The following is a 17,553-nucleotide window of genomic DNA, read 5'->3' as shown; positions in this document are numbered from 1 at the left end:
GCTGGAGGCTGGGATCTTTATCTCAATTCAGTGGGGGCGACGTGGGTTCTAGGATCTCCGAATCCGGGGGGCTGGAGGACAGCGGATCTCGGGACCCAAGTTACTGGGTCTTGGCCCCTGGGCGTCCAGCGCCCCCCCTAGTCCGCGGGCCTAGCTCTTGTTCTCACTTCCTTCCCTTTTTGGCTCCTGTTCTCGAAGCAGGCGGACGTCGGGGTGGGGGCGGGGTGGAACGGAAAGGGCGGGAGGGCCTGGGAGTCTGGCTGGGGGTGGGGGTGGGTACAGGGGTGCGGAAAAGCCGGGGAGGGGACTCGGTCCGGGGATTCGGTCGGGGTCTGGAGACTGACGGGAACAGCTGCCGGGGACCCGCGCTACCCCCACCCCTCCCGAGCAGGTCAGAGCCAGAGCACCTTGTGACCCTGCCCGTTCCCGTACTCCTGATCCCCCTCATCCCGCAAATACACCAGGGCCCCTCATTTTGCACCCCTGTGTGAACCCCTCTTCAGCCTTCCTGCAGGACTCCCTTCTCGTTACCTAGGCACCCACTTGTGTCTCTCCCCGCTCTCCGGCGCCCACCTGACTCCACCCACCCTCCCCCACCCCCGTCTCTCCCCAGGCGCCCCCATGGCTCGACCCCACTGACTCCACACTGCCATGCTCCCGCGGCCCCTGCGGCTGCTTTGGGACACGAGTCCCCCCGGGGGAGTCGTGTTGAGCAGCTTCCGGAGCCGAGACCCCGAAGAGGGTGGGAGCCCCGGTGGCCGGGGCGTGGGCGAGGGGCAGGAGGAAGAGGAAGAGGAGGAAGAAGACGAGGTGAGATGTGGGTGGTGAGAGGTTGTGGGGTGATATATTTCGAAGACTCCACCTTTCTCTGTGTCAGTGTCCCTGTATCTCTTCCTCCCTGCCTTAGTTATTTCCGCCCCTCTTGCTGGTATCTGCCTTTCTCCCTGCTGCGGGGAGTCCCAGCGTTTCTGTGGTTCTCTGTGGCAGTGTGACTCAGGACCTGTCCACAGGAACTTGCCCTGTTACTGTCAGGAGCGTCTGGCTGGCTGTCCTGCGGGTCTGTGGCCCTTTCCGCTTATACCTGAGTGTGCCTGCCTCTCTGAGCATTGTGTCTTGGACCCTGGCTCCCTCCTTGTTTTTATTTGACGGGGAGTGGTTTGTTTCCACAGTAACCGACTCCTCTGACTCTGGGATTGGGGAGGGAACCCTTCGATTTCGTGACCCCTCCCCCTCTCCCGCCTGGCACCGAGTGGAGGCGGGAAGCTAAGGTTCTTGGATCTTGGAGGGAAAGTCGTATGCTAAGCCTCGGGTGGTCACCTGCTTTTCCTCTGGTACTAATTAGTGGTAGCTAGGAGCAGGATTTGGGGCCTCTGGAGGGGCCAGAAGTTGGATTTGGGGCCCCGAGGCCCTGGACTCCTGGGTCCAGGGGCTGGGTGAGGGCAGAGTGACTGGCAGGGCTGGTTTTTCGGGATTCGTTGGGGGAGGGGCTGGAGCCACGTGACTCTCACAGTCTACTCCCCCCCCCAAAACCACACACATACATCATCCCCACTTCCCCTTCTTCTTCCTGTACTGGCATCGGGAGCCGCCACCTTAAGGGGGTCTCCAGGGACCTGGGAAAGGGGATTAAGGGAAAGGACTAACTCTGGGCTTGGCCAGTTCCTCTGGGGCAGGGCGGAGCATGCTGCTGTGCCTATGACTGAGGTTTCAGCTTCTCAAGGTCTCTGCTTCTGGCTTTCTGTCTCTCTGGCTTTCTTTCCTCTCTTACCCTTTGCACCTTGCTTCTCTGCTGGATTGGGGTTCAGCTCTGGGGGGGAGGGGCTACGGTAGTCTCCAAGATCAGGGTTTCTGCATTCCACCCCACCACCCCCCACTGCAACCCCCTCTGCTCCACCGGGCCCTGAGGCGGCTTGGGTGGGGCTGTCTGGGCCCTAGTGGGGGAGACCTGGGGTCACAAGCCACCCCCACCCCTCGCACTCGCTGGTACTGTCCCCTGCCGCCACAGGTGAGGGGTACAGAGGGAGGAGTAGGGCCTGGGGGTGAGGGCTGGGGGTAGTAGGGGGTAGTGTGCACCTGTCTGACCTCCCCTTCCTTCTGTAGGCCCCTGTGTCTGTCTGCGATGAGGAGGAGAATGGTGCCACCTTTACTGTCACAAGCCGCCAGTATCGGCCTCTTGATCCCTTGGTGAGATCATAACTTTGATTCTCACCTCTGACCCATCAACCCCAGAATGGCCAACTTTCTGGCCAGAGTGCTAGGTTGAAGGTCTGGAGACCTGGACTCTGCTGTGTAACTTAGGTCAAGTCTTTTGCCTTCTCCAAATCTTAATACAATGAGCCTGGATTATCTCCTAGGCCTGGGATTTTCACAGAGATCTAGGGACAGAGTTGAAGAAAGGGGCAGTGACTGGCCTTCTGTCTCCCCCAGGCCCCGACACCTCCCCCACGTTCCTCCCGAAGGCTCCGAGCAGGCACCCTGGAGGCTTTGGTCAGACACCTGCTGGATGCCCGGACATCAGGGACTGACGTGACTTTCACAGCAACCTTCCTGGCTACCCACCGGGCCTTCACCTCCACTTCTGCCCTGCTGGGGCTTATGGCCGACAGGTCAGGGTCATAAAGGACCACAGGTTGTAGAGGTGTCTCGACGTTCTAAAGCCAGAATATCCTACCAAAATAGTCAAAGCCTCTGGGGATTTGGTAAAAATGGACAAATAGAATCTCTCCTATTCCCCAGGCTAGAAGCCCTTGAATCTCATCCTACTGATGAACTGGAGAGGACAAAAGGGTGAGTGACCCGGATTCTTAACCTCACAGGCTCCTCTGCCTGAGCTGCCACTTGACATCTGACCCCTGGCTGATCCCCTTCTCTCAGGGTAGCCATCTCTGTGCTGTCAACCTGGCTGGCCTCTCACCCTGAGGATTTTGGCTCTGAGGTCAAGGGTCAGCTTGACCGTCTTGAGAGCTTCTTGCTTCGGACAGGGTATGCAGGAGGGGAGGGTGTTGGGGGTGGCAGCGCTGACCTCATCCGCAACCTCCGGTCCCGGGTGGACCCCCAGATTCCCGACCTTCCTAAGCCCCTGGCCCTCCCTGGCGATTCCCCTGCTGACCCCACGGATGTCCTGGTGTTCCTCGCTGACCACTTGGCCGAACAGCTGACCCTGCTAGATGCGGTGAGACCCTGACCTCTGACCCCCATGCCCCCTTCCCCCTTACTAACCTTTCCCTGACTCCAGATCCTTTTTTTCCAACCCTTCCTGATCCAGCTCCCAGCCTCTTCCATCCACCCAGTTTTGTCCTTTCCCCATTTCCCCTTGGTTGTTACCCTTCAAACTCTGTGCCCCTCTAGTTCCTTGGCCACCTAAGAGCCTTACACCCCTAACATTCGAAGGCTGACTTCTTTTGACTATGAACTCTAATCTCTGACTTCTAACCCACAGGAGCTGTTTCTCAATCTGGTCCCCTCTCAGTGCCTGGGGAGCCTGTGGGGTCACAGAGACCGGCCAGGACATTCCCACCTCTGCCCATCTGTCCGAGCTACTGTCACACAATTCAACAAGGTGGCAGGGGCAGTGGTCAGCTCTGTCCTGGGGGCTACCTCAACCGGAGAGGAACCTGGAGAGGTTAACATACGGCCACTTCGTCCTCCCCAGAGGGCTAGGCTCCTGGAGAAGTGGATCCGAGTGGCAGAGGTAAGAGAGGATTGCCCCTGTTGGGGACCATGGTGTGGAAAGAGGTCCCACAGCTCCCTCTGTGACCCTCATAGGAGTGCCGTCTACTCCGAAACTTCTCTTCAGTTTATGCTGTCGTGTCAGCCCTGCAGTCCAGCCCCATCCACAGGCTTCGGGCAGCCTGGGGAGAAGCAGCCAGGTAGAGAGGATGGGGCACTGTACTGGGATAAGGGCTGGGAAAGGGGGTTGTTGAGCCAGGCCCATCCTCAGGCTTGCTGCCCTCTATCCCCCAGGGACAGCCTCAGGGTCTTCTCTAGCCTCTGCCAGATTTTCTCTGAGGAGGATAATTATTCCCAGAGCCGGGAGCTACTCCTGCAGGTGAGGCTCAGGAGGCTTGTTCCTTGGCGTTCCTAGCCATCCCTGCTCCCCCTTCCACCCTCACATCTCTTTGTTTTGTCACCCCAGGAGGTGAAGGTGCGACCCTCTCTGGAGCCGAATTCCAAGAAGGCACCGAAGTCTGGCTCCCGGGGCGGGGTAAGTGCCTAGGGAGGTTGCCTATAAAGGATTGTGTGTGGGGAGCAGTCTGAGAGACAGAAAAGGAAGGAATAGTGGGGTGAAGAGAATTCACTTTGTCCTTTGTGATAATGGGATGGGAAAATGTGGAGGGATGGAGAGCCCTCAGGTCAGTGGCAGGAGTGTCTTGACTCTGACCTGATTTCAGGGTGTGGTCCCATACCTTGGCACCTTCTTGAAGGACCTGGTGATGCTGGATGCAGCCTCCAAGGATGAGCTGGAGGTTAGTGGTGTGTGTGCTCTTGTGTTCAGTGCAGTGATGGAATGAGTGGGCCTTGGGGTCAGACAGTCGTTCCTTCAGAAGGGAACTGCAGGGATAAGCCCTGAGAATTCACAAGGACTTGAACCAGAGTGCCAGAGTTCTGGTTCTGTTACTTTGGCAAGTTGCTTAACCTCGTTGTGCCTTAGTGTCTGTAAATGAGAAACTAGTGACAAGGTCTACATCAATCTGTTATTATGAAGGTTAAGTGTATTAATGTTTAGTGGGTGCTTAGAACATGCCTGAAATACAAGCATACATAGAGTTTGTTTTATATATATATATATATCTACACACACACACACACACACACAGATATATGACAAGTTCCTGATTTACTCTGAGCTCTAATTTTTTCATCGATAAAGTAGACACAATTTCTACCTGAAATACTCAATTTAGAGGGCAAGGTAGCATGCTTAGGGAATGATAGATGGGAGGGAAGGTTGGGGAGGGATGGTGGAGTCAGAGAGGATGGGTAGTGTGTATGAGATGGATGTGGTTGTGCCTGTGTTTAGCAGAGGGCATAGTCTCTGTGGCAGGGTTGAGACTCTCACTCTATTCCTCCTATCCTTGCAGAATGGATACATCAATTTTGACAAACGAAGGAAGGTGAGGGGAGAGCCTGGGCTGGATGCTAGACATCCCTAGCCATGTCCCAGAAAGGGAAGAAGGGGAAAGTCGGGGGTCCCTGAATTTTGGCTCCTACAGTCTGAGGGCCCCTTCCAGGAGTTTGCTGTCCTTTCTGAGCTGCGGCGGCTCCAGAATGAATGTCGTGGCTATGACCTTCGACCTGACCCCGATATTCAGCAGTGGCTACAGGGCCTCCGGCCACTGACAGAGGCCCAGAGGTAACTGGCTGGGTGAGGTTGGGACTTCAGGGCTCAAGCAGGGTGTGAGGGTCAGTGTGTCACATCCTAACCTCTGCCCATTGCCCCTTTCCCCAGCCATCGAGTGTCCTGTGAGGTGGAGCCACCTGGTACCAGTGACTCTCCTGCCCCTCGAGTACTTCGGCCAACGCTGGTCATCTCACAGTGGACAGAGTGAGGCAGTCAGCGGTTGGGGGTTGGGGGGTAGTGTCTTGGGGACTTGCCTTCTTCTTCTGATGCTCCCAATCTGCCACTCCAGGATTCTGGGCTCTGTTGGGGGTCCCACACCCCTTGTCTCCTGGGACCGGCCCAGTGTTGGGGGAGATGAGGTGTCTGGAACCCCTGCTCCTCTGTTGACCCGGTTGGCCCAGGTGAGCTCTGCTCCATAACTCTGACCTCAGTACTGACCCTGACTCTATGAATGTTTCTTCCTTGACCTCCCTGCCTTCATGCCAGTCCCCCATGTTATTTGTCCCCAGCACATGAAGTGGCCATCTGTCTCATCCTTGGACTCTGCCCTGGAAAGCACTCCATCCCTGCACAGTCCGGTTGGCCCCAGCCACCTCTCCCCGCCCGCATCCTCCCCTAGGCCTTCGCGAGGTCACCGCCGCTCAGCCTCCTGTGGTTCCCCACTCAGTGGGGGTTCAGAAGGGGCCTCCAGGGGGACTACACATGCGGGAGGGAGCTCTGGGCCAGAGGCTTCTGATTGCGGAATTATCAGAGTCCAGATGGAGCTGGGGGAAGACGGCAGTGTCTACAAGAGTATCTTGGTGAGGGAGCTGTGGGCTGAGAGGTGGGGGTGAAGGATGGTGGCTTGTGGGACTATAGATGTTGTTTTAGGTTTGAACAGCCAAATGAGAGGATAGTCTAGTTTCAATACTGACCTTTGGTTTTAGCAGCTACATTTTATTTTGAAGGGTACTTGGCATTACCTGCTGCACCTTGAACTTTTGGTGGCCATATTAGGTTTTCAGAAAAACAGCAGTTTCCCCACAGGGAAGCAGCCCTGTTTCACTGAGTACCATGTGGACTAGCCTATGGAGTACAGGGAGACACCATATTGGGTTGCCCTGTTCACTCTAAAGTATTACACACGGGTAACTTTTGGTTGGGGATCAGTGGCTGGGGTTGGAAGGATGGGAAGCAGGGGTCATTATGGCCAATTTGTTGTTTTGGTCTTGTTTTGCTAGGTGACAAGCCAGGACAAGGCTCCAAGCGTCATCAGCCGTGTCCTTAAGAAAAACAATCGCGATTCTGCAGTGGCTTCAGAGTATGAGCTAGTACAGCTGCTACCAGGGGAGCGAGGTCAGAGGCAGACTCAGGAAGAGAGTGGTACCCACCTGTGGGAATGCTTCTACATCCAGGTGGTTGTTGGAGGAATAACTATGTGTGCTTGACACCCCCCTCTCTTAACCTATAGAGCTGACCATCCCACCCTCGGCCAACGTCTTCTATGCTATGGACAGAGCTTCACATGATTTCCTCCTGCGGCAGCGGCGAAGACCCTCTACTGTTACACAGGGCCTTGCCAGCGGCCCCTCTGCCTCAGGAACTCCCCCAAGCGAGGGAGGAGGGGGTTCCTTTCCCAGGATCAAGGCCACAGGGAGGAAGATTGCCCGGGCACTGTTCTGAGAAGGAAGCTCTCTTGGTTCAGAGAACTCTTGGCCATAACAGGTGTGTGTAGTCATGCTGAATGGTGGCAGCTATGTGCTGCACTGGGAAGAAATCCAGAATGGTGGCCAACCACTCTGGGGCAGTGAAGTGCCACTAGCTTATCAGACAGTCAGGAGATCCAGCACTGTGGGAACTGGTAATCTTGGTAACCAAGTTGGATATTCATGTATAGCTACCCACTTTCCATGAATGCAGCACATGATTAGTACTGGAAAAGGGGATCACTTTGTTTCCGGCCATATCCTAGCATGCCAAGGGCTAAGGGAAGGCCTAGAAGTAGGAGAAGAAGAAAAATCTAGAGGCCCTGAGCTCCAGGGAGAAGGGGTGGAAAGTAGGTTCTAGTAGGAGTTCCTCTTCTTACTCGGGGGGGTTCTTGTCACTGTGATAACACTAATAAACCAGAACACTACCTGAATTCTACTCTTCTGTCCTTGCAGTATATGAACTAGATGCTGGGAGTTGGGGTGGGGGCTGTCTGAAATTTAGATGCCATGGAACAGGAAGGGTCCCATTGTTTTCTATTCCCATAATGAACTGAAAACAAGGTGTTGGTGAAAATTTTCCTTAGAATGATTCATTTCTCCCTAGCAACCTCTCCATACTTGGCCCCTTTATTTGCTCTTAAATTTTTCTTAGTTGTCACAGACCCATGTCAAGTACTAGTCACCCCATTAAAGTGATCCCATGGCTGCAAATTTGTGAGAAAGAATTTTAGGACAAAGAAAAAGAAGAACTACTTTGTGGGCAATGTACAAATTGGAGAATTTACAAAATCACAGAGCACGTGTGGGAATTTTAAATCAGTCTATGCTACATTCAAACAAATTCTAAGGAGAACTAAGATGCCAGGGAGTTTTGGAGGGTAAGAAATCAGCAATCTTTCATCCTGGGGGTCTCAGGTTGTGGAATTCAGTTCTTCAGTTAAACTGACCTTCCCAATAATTGCTGCATTGTAAATGCCCTTTTCATGTTGCCTAAAGGGGTGTGCCAACCATAAGGGAGAGTTAAGGGTTTTACATACAGACAAGAAGAAAGTTTGAGACAACTCAGATTTTAGTCTTAAGAACGAAGGATGGATTACTCTGCCACAAAGATTCCAGTTGAAGAATATGGACCTAAAGGACTAACAGGTGGTGTATACATAAGGTGGAAGGGGCCGGGGGAATAGATGGAGACAATTATGACAAAAGTGGTCAGAAAACGACCAGGTCTTTTCACATTTTATTAGCTACAGTATAGACCCTAGAGCTGCCTCATTCCCTCCTCCCCCCTCCCCTACCCCGTCCCCTCGGGGTCAGGCCTTCCCAGAAGCCCCTGCCTTTGCTGCCTGGGCTCGCTGGAACTCCTGCTGCAGCTGAGCAAGGGTCTCCCTCTGTTGTTCTGACTGCCGCTCGAGGTCCCGGAGCTGGGATTCATAACGCTTACTGAAGAAAGATGAGAGACAAAACAAAAACAAGAAAGGGGACTTAGGATACTGAAGGCAAGAAAGAGATTTGTGAAAACCTGATATCTAGGGGAGGGAGGGGAAGAAGAATAAAGAAGAAGGGATTGGAGGAAATGGGTAATTGGGCTACACTGGAGAGCTACTGCTCTACAATGGTTCCTCAACATCTCTACTCCAGTGGTGTCAGATACATCACACGGTGGTGGCAAAAAGACTCACATTTCAGCTGTGATATAGTCCAATCTCTTCCCCACTGTGGCCCGAGCCTCCCCTAGCTCCTGTTTGACCAGCACGGGGCCCAGAAGTTTAAAAACCACGTTGGACCCATCCAGCAGGGCCAGTTCCTGATGGTGGGAAGGGACATGTGATCAGAATCACTGCCAATATAGACTCTTCTCACCCCACAAATCCCAATATCTCACCTCCTTCACGATATTATTTTCTGTTAGTTGTGCTTCAAGCTTCTGCCGCCCTGACATGGATTTACTCAAGTCTGGTTTTGGATGGAAGTGTGCGTGGGAGAAAAGACTCAATTAGAGACATCAAATGTGCCACCCGACCCACAATCCTACACAGAAGAAAATGAAGCTGAGGAAGTAGACATGGATGAAGGCGGCGAGTCAGTGGGTGGGTTAAGTACTGAGGTGAGAACGCTGCACGCGGGTGCTCGGGTAGGGCAGAAAACATGATCTTGGTATGGCTCTGGGTTCGGAGTGAGTGAAGGGATTGGGGCGAGGATTCACCGACCTTGCTCCCTTACCCTTCTGTAGCTGTTGATATTTCTCCACTTCTCCTTGTAGCTTTTTCTGGATCAGCTCAGCCATGGCGAGACGAGAGAGGGGCGCTGGGTCTCACACTGGAAGACAGCCGAGCTCCCTTTAATAGTCTAGATTGTGGTAATGACAACACTGTTGAGCGGCAGCCTTTCAGGGCGCTGCAGCCTCTCCCCGTCCAGATATTGACTACCCAGGCCCCAAGAAGTGGAAGTTGAAACGACACCCCAAAGCCCTCAACCGAAACCCTATCCGACTCACGTTCTTCCTTCAGTATTCATAAACTCGGAAGTAAACAAAGAATGCTGGGAAAAGATGGCGCCGGAAGCTGATGCATGCCGGGAATTGTAGTTTTGATGTGTTTAGTGAGCTGCATTCTGCTAAAAAGACCGGACTCGGAAGTTCTAGGCAATATGGGGAAACAAAGCTGGTAAGAAGAAACTGCTCCGTTTCTTGGGCCCTGGTCCTGGTGTTGCCTTTTGTTACTCAGGCATAGGAACCATTCTGGAGGTGGGGGTGGGGCCAAGGCTTGCCCCGCCCCTCAATGGAGAGCGCGCCCTCATGCAAGATGGAGCCTAGAAGGCTTCAGACCTGGTATAGCGCTGATTGGTTGAGGTCCGGAGGGCTTCCGGGAGGTCCCAGTCCACGGTGGGACGGCTGAGAAGAGTGCACGTGGATCGTGGTTCGAGTGGGCTAGATGGAGACGGCCCCCGAGGCGAGCAGGGATGCTCCGCCCAAGAAGGACAAATTTCTGGCCAAGAAGAAGGTAGAGATCTCCTCGGGATGGAAGGAAAGATTTCAGCTGCGGGGTCGGAGGGGCGGGGCACGGGCAGCGGAGTATCAGGGCTCCTGTTCTGCCCGTAGAAAGCGCGGCGATACTGGGAGGAAGAGACCACACCGACCGCTGCTGGAGTCTCTCTCGGGCCCCCTCGTAAAAAGAAGAGGAAACGAGAGCTCCGCCCCCAGAATACAAAGAACACTCACACCCCAAACAAGTCTCACATCTCCAAGAAGCCCCAGGTCCCGAAGAAACGCCGAGAACGGAGGAATCTGGAGCCTCAGCGGAGCTTGTCCGGGGTGAGCCTGGGACTTGATAGGGTGGCAGGGCAAGTCGCCTTGAACTTTGGGAGTGCGAATGTTGGGGTCAACCCGAGCCTGTGAGCGAATTGCCTCCTCCCTGTCCCAGGCCCAGGACCCATTCCCAGGCCCCGCCCCTGTCCCCGTGTCTGTGGCTCAGAAGTTCCGTCGCATTGACAAATCCAGAAAGGTAAGGACCAGTCTTAGAGTGGGGTTGCAGGCTGGGAGAGTCTGGAGTTGAATGAAGGCGAGGCCAGGTGGCTCTCCTGTGACCCCACAAATCCTCTGGTTCTTTCCTCCCTCTCCCACCAACGATGTAATAGCTGCCACATGCTAAATCCAAAACCAGAAGCCGACTTGAGGTGGCTGAAACTGAGGAAGAGGAAATAAGTGTCAAAGCTGCTCGTTCGCAGCTGCTGCTTGCTGAGGAACCTGGGTGAGTGGCCCCTAATATGGGCGTCCCCAGACACTGCTTTATTAAGGGACTGTCCTTTCTCATTTTTATGTTGGTACACTCATTTCATATTAGCCCTAACACTGACTTGCAGGTTTCTGGAAGGTGAGGATGGAGAGGACACAGCAAAGATACTCCAGGCGGACATTGTGGAGGCTGTGGACATTGCAAGTGCAGCCAAGGTGAGCCTGAGGCTGGGAAATGGGCCATTGCATTGGTGTAGAGACTAGTAGAGGGAATTACTGAAGTGAGCCAATTCTTTCTTGATTTTATTTATTTATTTATATTTTTTTATTATTATTAATTTTTTATGCCTACAGCACCTGGTCGGCCTAAGTGGTCTCCCATCCAAGTACTAACCAGGCCCAACCCTGCTTAGCTTCTGAGATCAGTCAGAATTGGGCATGTTCAGGGTGGCATGGTAGATTGATTTTTTAAAAAAAACTCTTTAACTTTCCCAGCACTTTGACTTGAACTTGCGACAGTTTGGACCCTACAGGCTGAATTACTCTCGAACTGGGAGGTAAGGTTGTATTCCAGTGCCTCTTGAACTGAGATGTGGTCATGTCTCCCTAACCACTTCACCCTTGCTAGTGTATGTTTGGGTTGTGGATGTGGGGAGTGTCTGATGATCTTCTTGCATCTGAGAGTAAGCATGTATAGTGACATCTGTCCTCTCACCTGGAGCGGAAGGGCTGGCATGAGGTCAACCTCTATTGGTCTGAGGATGCTCTCCTGCAATGACACCTTTCTTGTTCCCCACCTCCAACAGACACCTGGCTTTTGGAGGGCGCCGGGGTCATGTGGCTGCCCTTGACTGGGTGACAAAGAGGCTCATGTGTGAGATCAATGTCATGGAGGCAGTGCGGGACATCCGGTCAGTGGCCTTTTAGTGGTCAATGGAGGTGAGACAGCCCATTCCTGATTGAATGACAGCTGTGACTCCCTTTCCGATTGAGCCACTCCTCCCCTCCTCCCAGGTTTCTGCATTCGGAAGCGCTGCTTGCTGTTGCTCAGAATCGCTGGCTTCACATCTATGACAACCAGGGAATTGAGCTCCATTGCATCCGCCGCTGTGATCGCGTCACACGGCTTGAATTTCTGCCTTTCCACTTCCTCCTGGCCACAGCTGTGAGTGGCTGTGCAGCACAGGGACTGGGTGGCAGCCCCTGAGAAGACTGCTCCTCCACTGAGACCTTGGTAGAAGGAGGAGAGTAATCAGGGCTCTTTCTCCCTCCCTGCCTCTTTTCCTCCCTCCCTCCCTCTCTCTCTCTTACACAGTCAGAAACAGGGTTTCTGACCTACCTGGATGTGTCAGTGGGGAAGATTGTGGCAGCTCTGAATGCTCGGGCTGGACGGCTCAGTGTCATGACCCAGAACCCTTATAATGCTGTCATCCATCTGGGACACAGCAATGGTTAGTCCCTGGGTGAACTTTGACTCCGATCATCCTGACCTATTTTTTTTTTTTTCTATATTTGTACTTCACGAATCCCTTAAAGTTGCCCTGTTACCTCTCTCTTGTTACATCTTGGCCGTGAGTCCCCATCTTTCCCAGGTTTAATCACCTCAGTGCCCCATTTGTAACTTTATCTCTTCTCCTCTGACCTCCAGGTACTGTGTCTTTATGGAGTCCAGCTGTGAAGGATCCACTGGCAAAGATTCTCTGTCACCGTGGTGGGGTCCGGGCTGTGGCAGTAGATTCTACAGGCACGTAAGTCACTTGTTTGGGCATGAGGTGCTGAGGTCACAGCTGGGCAGAAAGGTATGGAAGGCAGTGTGCCTATAGGAGCACAGACTGCAGTCAAACTGCCTGGGTTTAAATTCTCATGACATGTACATGTGGACATTACATAATCTCTTTGTGCCACAGTGTTCTCATTTGGAGAGTGGGAACATGAGTGTCTTAACTCAAGGGTCAACAGACTTGTTCTATAAAGAGCCAGATAGGAAGTATTTTAGGGTTGCTAGCCAAAGGGCAAAATAGAGGGTATTATGTAGATATTTAAATGATAAGAAATATCACAAATTTTTAAGCAATGAAATTCAAAATAAATAACCAAATACAATATTTTTTAGATAACAGGTCTACTAATAGGAAGAATTAGATTCTTATTTCTGAGGATAACATTTTGCTTAACTGAGGTTCACAGTTAGTGTTCTAAGTCATCAAATTTGATTGCAGATGTTTATGTCAATGCTGATCTGTGGAGGGATTTTACATATTTTACATATTTTATCTTTGAAAACATCTTTTCATATATATAGGTAATGAGATAGACATAAAGTGCTGAGAATACTGTCAAGTTATAACCATGTTACTGTGACTTGCAGTGTGCCAAGCAGTAGTGCGAAGCAATCAGATGCCACATACAGTCTTGACCACTCTTCTGTGTTGTTGTAGCACAAAACCAGCCACAAGATAATGAATGAATGTGGTTGTGTTCCAATAAAACTTTATTTGTGGACACTAAAACATATATTTCACATAATTTTCATGTCTCGAAATAGTCTTTATTTTTTTTCAACCACTTAAAAATGTAAAATCCATTCTTAGTTTGTGGGCAGTACAGAAACAGGTGGTGGGCTAGGTTTGTTTGGAAGTGCTTTGCCAAGGCCTAGGAAAAACTCATAAAGCTGATGTAGACATTAAAGCAAGTTAAGGTCTATAGAGTTTTTAGCATGGTGCCTAGTGGATAGGGAGCATTGCGTTTCATTGTCATCATTAAAGATGATTGTTCCTTTTAGATCTGGCTGGTGGTGCGAGTGGTAGAGGTGGTGGGTCTGTTTCAAATTTCTGAGAGAGCGTTTGCATTTCATAGCTGTTCCGAGTTGTTTGGATCTGGAGGACAGTTTTTCACACAGTTCCTGTGTGTTTTCCTCTAATTCTTTTCATTCATCAGGCCTTTACTGGGCTCTGGGCTCTGTGCTAAAGTTATGGGGATATAAGGATGAATCGGCCATTGAGCCTGCCCTGGTGCAGTGTTCCAGTTACATTTTCTTTACAAAAACAGATAGCAGTAGTTAGGGAATGATTGGCCAGGTGCTGCATTTAGTTTCTACTCAACTGTCTTCTGTCACCCCAGACTTGATGTGTATATCACTGAATTAGACACCTCACTCTCAAGGTTCCTCCTTGCCTGTTCCCTTTCTGCCACATTTTCCTTCCATTCACAATTTGGCTTCTTTGACACCTTTAGCTAGCTACACAGCCCCATGTTCTTCAGCCATCAGGAATAGCAGGAATCAAAAGCACTGCTTACTGAATGCTTTCTGGGTGCCCAGGCTACTTGCTACTTGGTTTGGTGGCCTTACCTCATTATTATTCATGACCCTCTGTGAAGTCCTCAATGTCTGTTTCTATCCTTGCTGTCTCAGTGGTCACAGCTAGTGGTCACAGCCAGTTCCCAGGCTCCAGTTCTTCCTCCTGGCATGTTCTGGGGGAGTGTCAAATAACCTTTCTCACAAGCTGCTTTCCTCTTTTTACACTGCTGCTCAGGAATCTGTCAGGAAACTACATAACTTTATTTTTAAGTTGTCTTAAAGAAAATCAGGAAAAGCCCAGTGGCTACCAAATTATGAAAGCGTTCCAGAGGCTCAGACACCTTAGACTCCCAAAGTTGTATTTTTTGGGACAAGTGATATGGTTCTGCCCTTTTGACTCCTATCTATGCCATACTGGCTCTAGGAGTGGGGAGGCCTGTCTCAGAGCTTTCTGCCTTATGTGCGCCACTGGACCTGAGCTGTAGTTTGCCTTCTGGAGGGTTCCCTGGGTCAACTGCTCCTGTGCCTAGGGCATAATCAGTTCATTGCAGTTTGGTCAACACTTATTGAACAGCTCTGGTCTTTGATCTTAGGTCCACTCCCACTTGACTCTAGTCCTCAGGAGCGCATCAGACAAGCCACACGGGCTCCAGAGACAAGGCTTACTTCTTCCTTCAGAGGCTTTCTGAAGCTTGCATTAGGATTGGATTGGATTTTCAAGGCTAAAGTATTTTATAAGCTTAGTAGTTTGGTAGTATGGCCTGGATGTGCATCTGCCCAGTGGAGTGGTATTTGCGTAGAGGCTCCCAAAGGTGGGTATGTGTGGGGAGAGGAACCAGCATGTGTCTGAGTTGTTGGTTCACTGAAGAGTGTGACTCTGTGTTCCAGGAGACCTCAGTAATTCCCGGTTTGTACTGTTGGCATTGCTCTTTGGTGGAGTTGGGGCCCTGATTGTCTTGTCAGTAAAAGTATCTTGCTGGACCTCTATTTGGCCCTAATCACAGGGCAAGTCTCTGTTCATAGGAACCCCTCCTCTTGGGTTCACAGCCAAGGTTAAAAAGACAGGCCTGAGCCCTTTGGCAAACATGTATCTCTTGGCCTGGCTGGTCCCTCTTCAGCCTCTCTCTCTTAAGGACCAACTTGAATGTAGATAGAAACTCCAACCTCTGAAAATAAACAAGTGCAGTGCACAATTCCATAAGAGGATCTGGTCACCAACCTTGTTCTTCTTCCTTCAGGGAAGGAGGGATTAGGGTAGGGCCTTCTAGGACATTTCTCATTACCTCTGAAAGTTTTCTCAGATCCATGCAGTCTTCAGTTGTGGCTTGTCATTGTTGAAGAGCAATGTTGGGGGCATTGGGTCCTCAGTATGACTTGAAAGAGCCCTTGCAATTTGTCCCCTCCTGACCATATTTCCCACCAATTCTGAAAACAAATCTGTGCTTGTCTCACTATCTCCATACTCTGATAATTCATTTGTACTTGTTATTTCTCAGGTTTTTTTGAGAATTACCTAGGATGATTCATATCCCAGTTTTCCCACAAAGTCCTCCCTGACCACTGCAATTGATCCTTCCCTTTGCTGAGCCATTGTGCTGCTTGTCTGTGTGGTGGAACATTACATTTAGATACACATTGTCATGTATGTACTCCGTTTGGTTCATATGTCTTGAGTAGGTTAGAGGGCAGATGCTAAAGAAACAGGCCTGCCTTGGGTTCTAGCTTTACCACTCACCTTGATTTCCTTTCTCTAAGCTTCATTTTCCTATCTGTAAAAAGAAAATAAAAATAGTAACATGTAACCAAGAGGCTGTCTGTGGTGTGTTCAGTGTAAGAATAGTGGTTACTATCATTAGCCTTTTTCTCCCCAACCAGACTTGATGCCTGGACTTGGCCACAGGCCTGCTTAGTAATCCCTTACTGCAGATTTATTGATTCCCACTCTTCCCTCAGGCACATGGCCACCTCTGGTCTGGACCACCAGCTGAAGATCTTTGACTTGCGAGGGACGTTCCAGCCTCTGAGCACCCGGACTCTGCCCCAGGGAGCAGGGCACCTGGCCTTTTCCCAGCGGGGACTGCTGGCTGCAGGAATGGGTGACGTGGTCAACATATGGGCAGGGCAGGGCAAGGCCAGCCCACCCTCCCTGGAACAGACCTACCTTACCCACCGGCTCTCAGGCCACGTGCATGGCCTTCAGTTCTGCCCCTTTGAAGATGTTCTGGGAGTGGGGCACAGTGGGGGCGTCACCAGCATGCTAGTCCCTGGTGAGTGGGCCAGGGGATGGGGCTCAAAGTGAATGAACTCTGGACGGAAGTTTGAGTGGGCCTGAGACAGACAGGAGCAAGGGGCTAGGTCAGGCTAAAGTGCTGGATTGGGTTTATATTTATGACCCCATGTTCTGTCCTCCCTCCAGGGGCTGCTGAGCCCAATTTTGATGGCCTAGAGAGTAACCCCTACAGGAGCCGGAAGCAACGCCAGGAGTGGGAGGTGAAGGCTCTGTTAGAGAAGGTGAGCATGTGCCCGTGTGTTTTGGGCCTAGATGTGGGGAAAGCTCTCATGCTGGGGCTATTGGGAAGAGTGCGATTTAGCAGCCTCCTTGGCTTTAGGGTCACCCACCTTACTCATTCCTTTCCTTCTGTGACACCTAGGTACCTGCAGACCTCATTTGTCTGGATCCACGAGCCCTGGCAGAGGTTGATGTCATCTCTTTGGAGCAGGAAAAGAAGGAACGGATAGAGAGGCTGGTAAGGAGCAGGCCTGAGCGCGCAGGCACATCCTCCTCTGCCATGTCACCAAAAATATGGCACAGAAAGTGGGTGCCGCCACAGTTCCCTATCTCTGAGGTTGTTATAGATTTCACTCTTATCCCCTCCCCCAGGGCTACGACCCAGAGGCCAAGGCTCCCTTCCAGCCAAGGCCCAAGCAGAAGGGCCGCAGCTCCACAGCAAGCCTGGTGAAGAGGAAGAGGAAGGTCATGGATGAGGAACACCGGGTAAAGGAGCATTTGTGGGTGGGGCAGGCCTCCTATGGGTTGTACCCTCCTTTTGCTTGTGCCTCTGGCCTTGCCATTCTGCCACTTCTCACCTCACCTGTTTTGCCACCTCAGGACAAAGTCCGGCAGAGCCTTGAGCAGCAGCTGCAGAAACAAGAAAAAGCAGCCAAGCCCATGGGGGTTTGGCCGTCTGCCCTGGACAGATTTGTGCGCTGAGTCAGGTTCCAGAGTGGTCTGGGAACAACAATCTCCCCCAAAGATCACCTGTGGTTCAATGACCCTGTTCCCTGGAATGAGGAGGGGCAGGTGTCCCTTCCCCAACTGGGGGTGGACAGCTGGCTTCTGGGGTGGCTTGGTATTAAAGAGGAAGGTGGGTTTTCTGGATAATGTATTTGGGTTGTTCTGTGGATCTGTCCCTTTTCTTTGCCCAGCATGGGGCTACTCTTGGTCCGAGGGGTTATAGTGTCCTGCCTTTACACCCACCCCATATCTTGTGGTCAC

At 51.7% G+C, this 17,553-nt stretch overlaps 3 protein-coding genes across 5 annotated transcripts; 2 read left to right on the top strand and 1 right to left on the bottom strand.

The window, feature by feature from the left end:
- Positions 1-283: 283 nt before the first annotated feature.
- RGL2 (ral guanine nucleotide dissociation stimulator like 2) lies at positions 284-7,465 on the top strand. Of its 3 annotated transcripts, none has more exons than XM_016146994.2 (18): positions 284-391; positions 614-810; positions 2,101-2,184; positions 2,428-2,606; positions 2,737-2,787; positions 2,875-3,172; positions 3,440-3,691; positions 3,766-3,869; positions 3,964-4,048; positions 4,136-4,204; positions 4,392-4,466; positions 5,082-5,114; positions 5,232-5,353; positions 5,450-5,545; positions 5,631-5,742; positions 5,851-6,141; positions 6,562-6,676; positions 6,792-7,465. In XM_016146994.2, exons 2-18 carry the CDS (start codon positions 652-654, stop codon positions 7,001-7,003), a joined length of 2,337 nt encoding a protein of 778 aa, XP_016002480.2. In that variant the 5' UTR covers positions 284-391; positions 614-651; the 3' UTR covers positions 7,004-7,465. The 3 variants fall into 3 exon arrangements, with proteins under 3 accessions (XP_016002480.2, XP_016002479.2, XP_036094612.1); XM_016146993.2 differs by having other exon boundaries at positions 5,214-5,353; XM_036238719.1 differs by lacking the exons at positions 284-391; positions 614-810 and adding an exon at positions 861-1,331 and having other exon boundaries at positions 5,214-5,353.
- Positions 7,466-7,827: 362 nt separating this feature from the next.
- Positions 7,828-9,466, bottom strand: PFDN6 (prefoldin subunit 6). Its single transcript, XM_016147006.2, has 4 exons — positions 9,250-9,466; positions 8,912-8,982; positions 8,709-8,833; positions 7,828-8,469 (listed from the first exon to the last, which is right to left on the bottom strand). The coding sequence occupies exons 1-4, from the start codon at positions 9,311-9,313 to the stop codon at positions 8,340-8,342; spliced, it is 390 nt and encodes a 129-aa protein (XP_016002492.1). The 5' UTR covers positions 9,314-9,466; the 3' UTR covers positions 7,828-8,339.
- A 346-nt stretch (positions 9,467-9,812) lies between these two features.
- On the top strand, positions 9,813-17,443 carry WDR46 (WD repeat domain 46). Its single transcript, XM_016147002.2, has 15 exons — positions 9,813-10,028; positions 10,127-10,339; positions 10,449-10,529; positions 10,663-10,775; positions 10,888-10,975; positions 11,255-11,316; positions 11,566-11,670; positions 11,774-11,924; positions 12,075-12,210; positions 12,408-12,507; positions 16,011-16,324; positions 16,474-16,568; positions 16,709-16,804; positions 16,939-17,052; positions 17,167-17,443. Exons 1-15 carry the CDS (start codon positions 9,960-9,962, stop codon positions 17,266-17,268), a joined length of 1,839 nt encoding a protein of 612 aa, XP_016002488.2. The 5' UTR covers positions 9,813-9,959; the 3' UTR covers positions 17,269-17,443.
- The last annotated feature ends 110 nt before the right edge of the window (positions 17,444-17,553 follow it).

This window comes from Rousettus aegyptiacus, unplaced genomic scaffold, assembly GCF_014176215.1.
Source record: "Rousettus aegyptiacus isolate mRouAeg1 unplaced genomic scaffold, mRouAeg1.p scaffold_m13_p_1, whole genome shotgun sequence".
Taxonomy (NCBI): Eukaryota; Metazoa; Chordata; class Mammalia; order Chiroptera; family Pteropodidae; genus Rousettus; species Rousettus aegyptiacus.
This window is presented reverse-complemented; position numbering and strand designations above follow the sequence as displayed.

What these genes read in the sequence shown, in the direction of transcription:
- PFDN6 (XM_016147006.2), bottom strand. Translation starts at nt 9,313, where the DNA reads ATGGCTGAGCTGATCCAGAAAAAGCTACAAGGAGAAGTGGAGAAATAT. An exon ending in ATATCAACAGCTACAGAAGG is followed by an intron (nt 8,983 to 9,249) that starts GTAAGGGAGCAA and finishes ATCCAAAACCAG; the next exon opens with ACTTGAGTAAATCCATGTCA. An exon ending in GACTATATCACAGCTGAAAT is followed by an intron (nt 8,470 to 8,708) that starts GTGAGTCTTTTT and finishes ATCTTTCTTCAG; the next exon opens with TAAGCGTTATGAATCCCAGC.
- RGL2 (XM_016146993.2), top strand. Translation starts at nt 652, where the DNA reads ATGCTCCCGCGGCCCCTGCGGCTGCTTTGGGACACGAGTCCCCCCGGG. An exon ending in GCCGGGAGCTACTCCTGCAG is followed by an intron (nt 4,049 to 4,135) that starts GTGAGGCTCAGG and finishes TTGTCACCCCAG; the next exon opens with GAGGTGAAGGTGCGACCCTC. An exon ending in CCTCCAAGGATGAGCTGGAG is followed by an intron (nt 4,467 to 5,081) that starts GTTAGTGGTGTG and finishes CTATCCTTGCAG; the next exon opens with AATGGATACATCAATTTTGA.
- WDR46 (XM_016147002.2), top strand. Translation starts at nt 9,960, where the DNA reads ATGGAGACGGCCCCCGAGGCGAGCAGGGATGCTCCGCCCAAGAAGGAC. An exon ending in ACATTGCAAGTGCAGCCAAG is followed by an intron (nt 10,976 to 11,254) that starts GTGAGCCTGAGG and finishes TAACTTTCCCAG; the next exon opens with CACTTTGACTTGAACTTGCG. An exon ending in AGGAACGGATAGAGAGGCTG is followed by an intron (nt 16,805 to 16,938) that starts GTAAGGAGCAGG and finishes CCCCTCCCCCAG; the next exon opens with GGCTACGACCCAGAGGCCAA.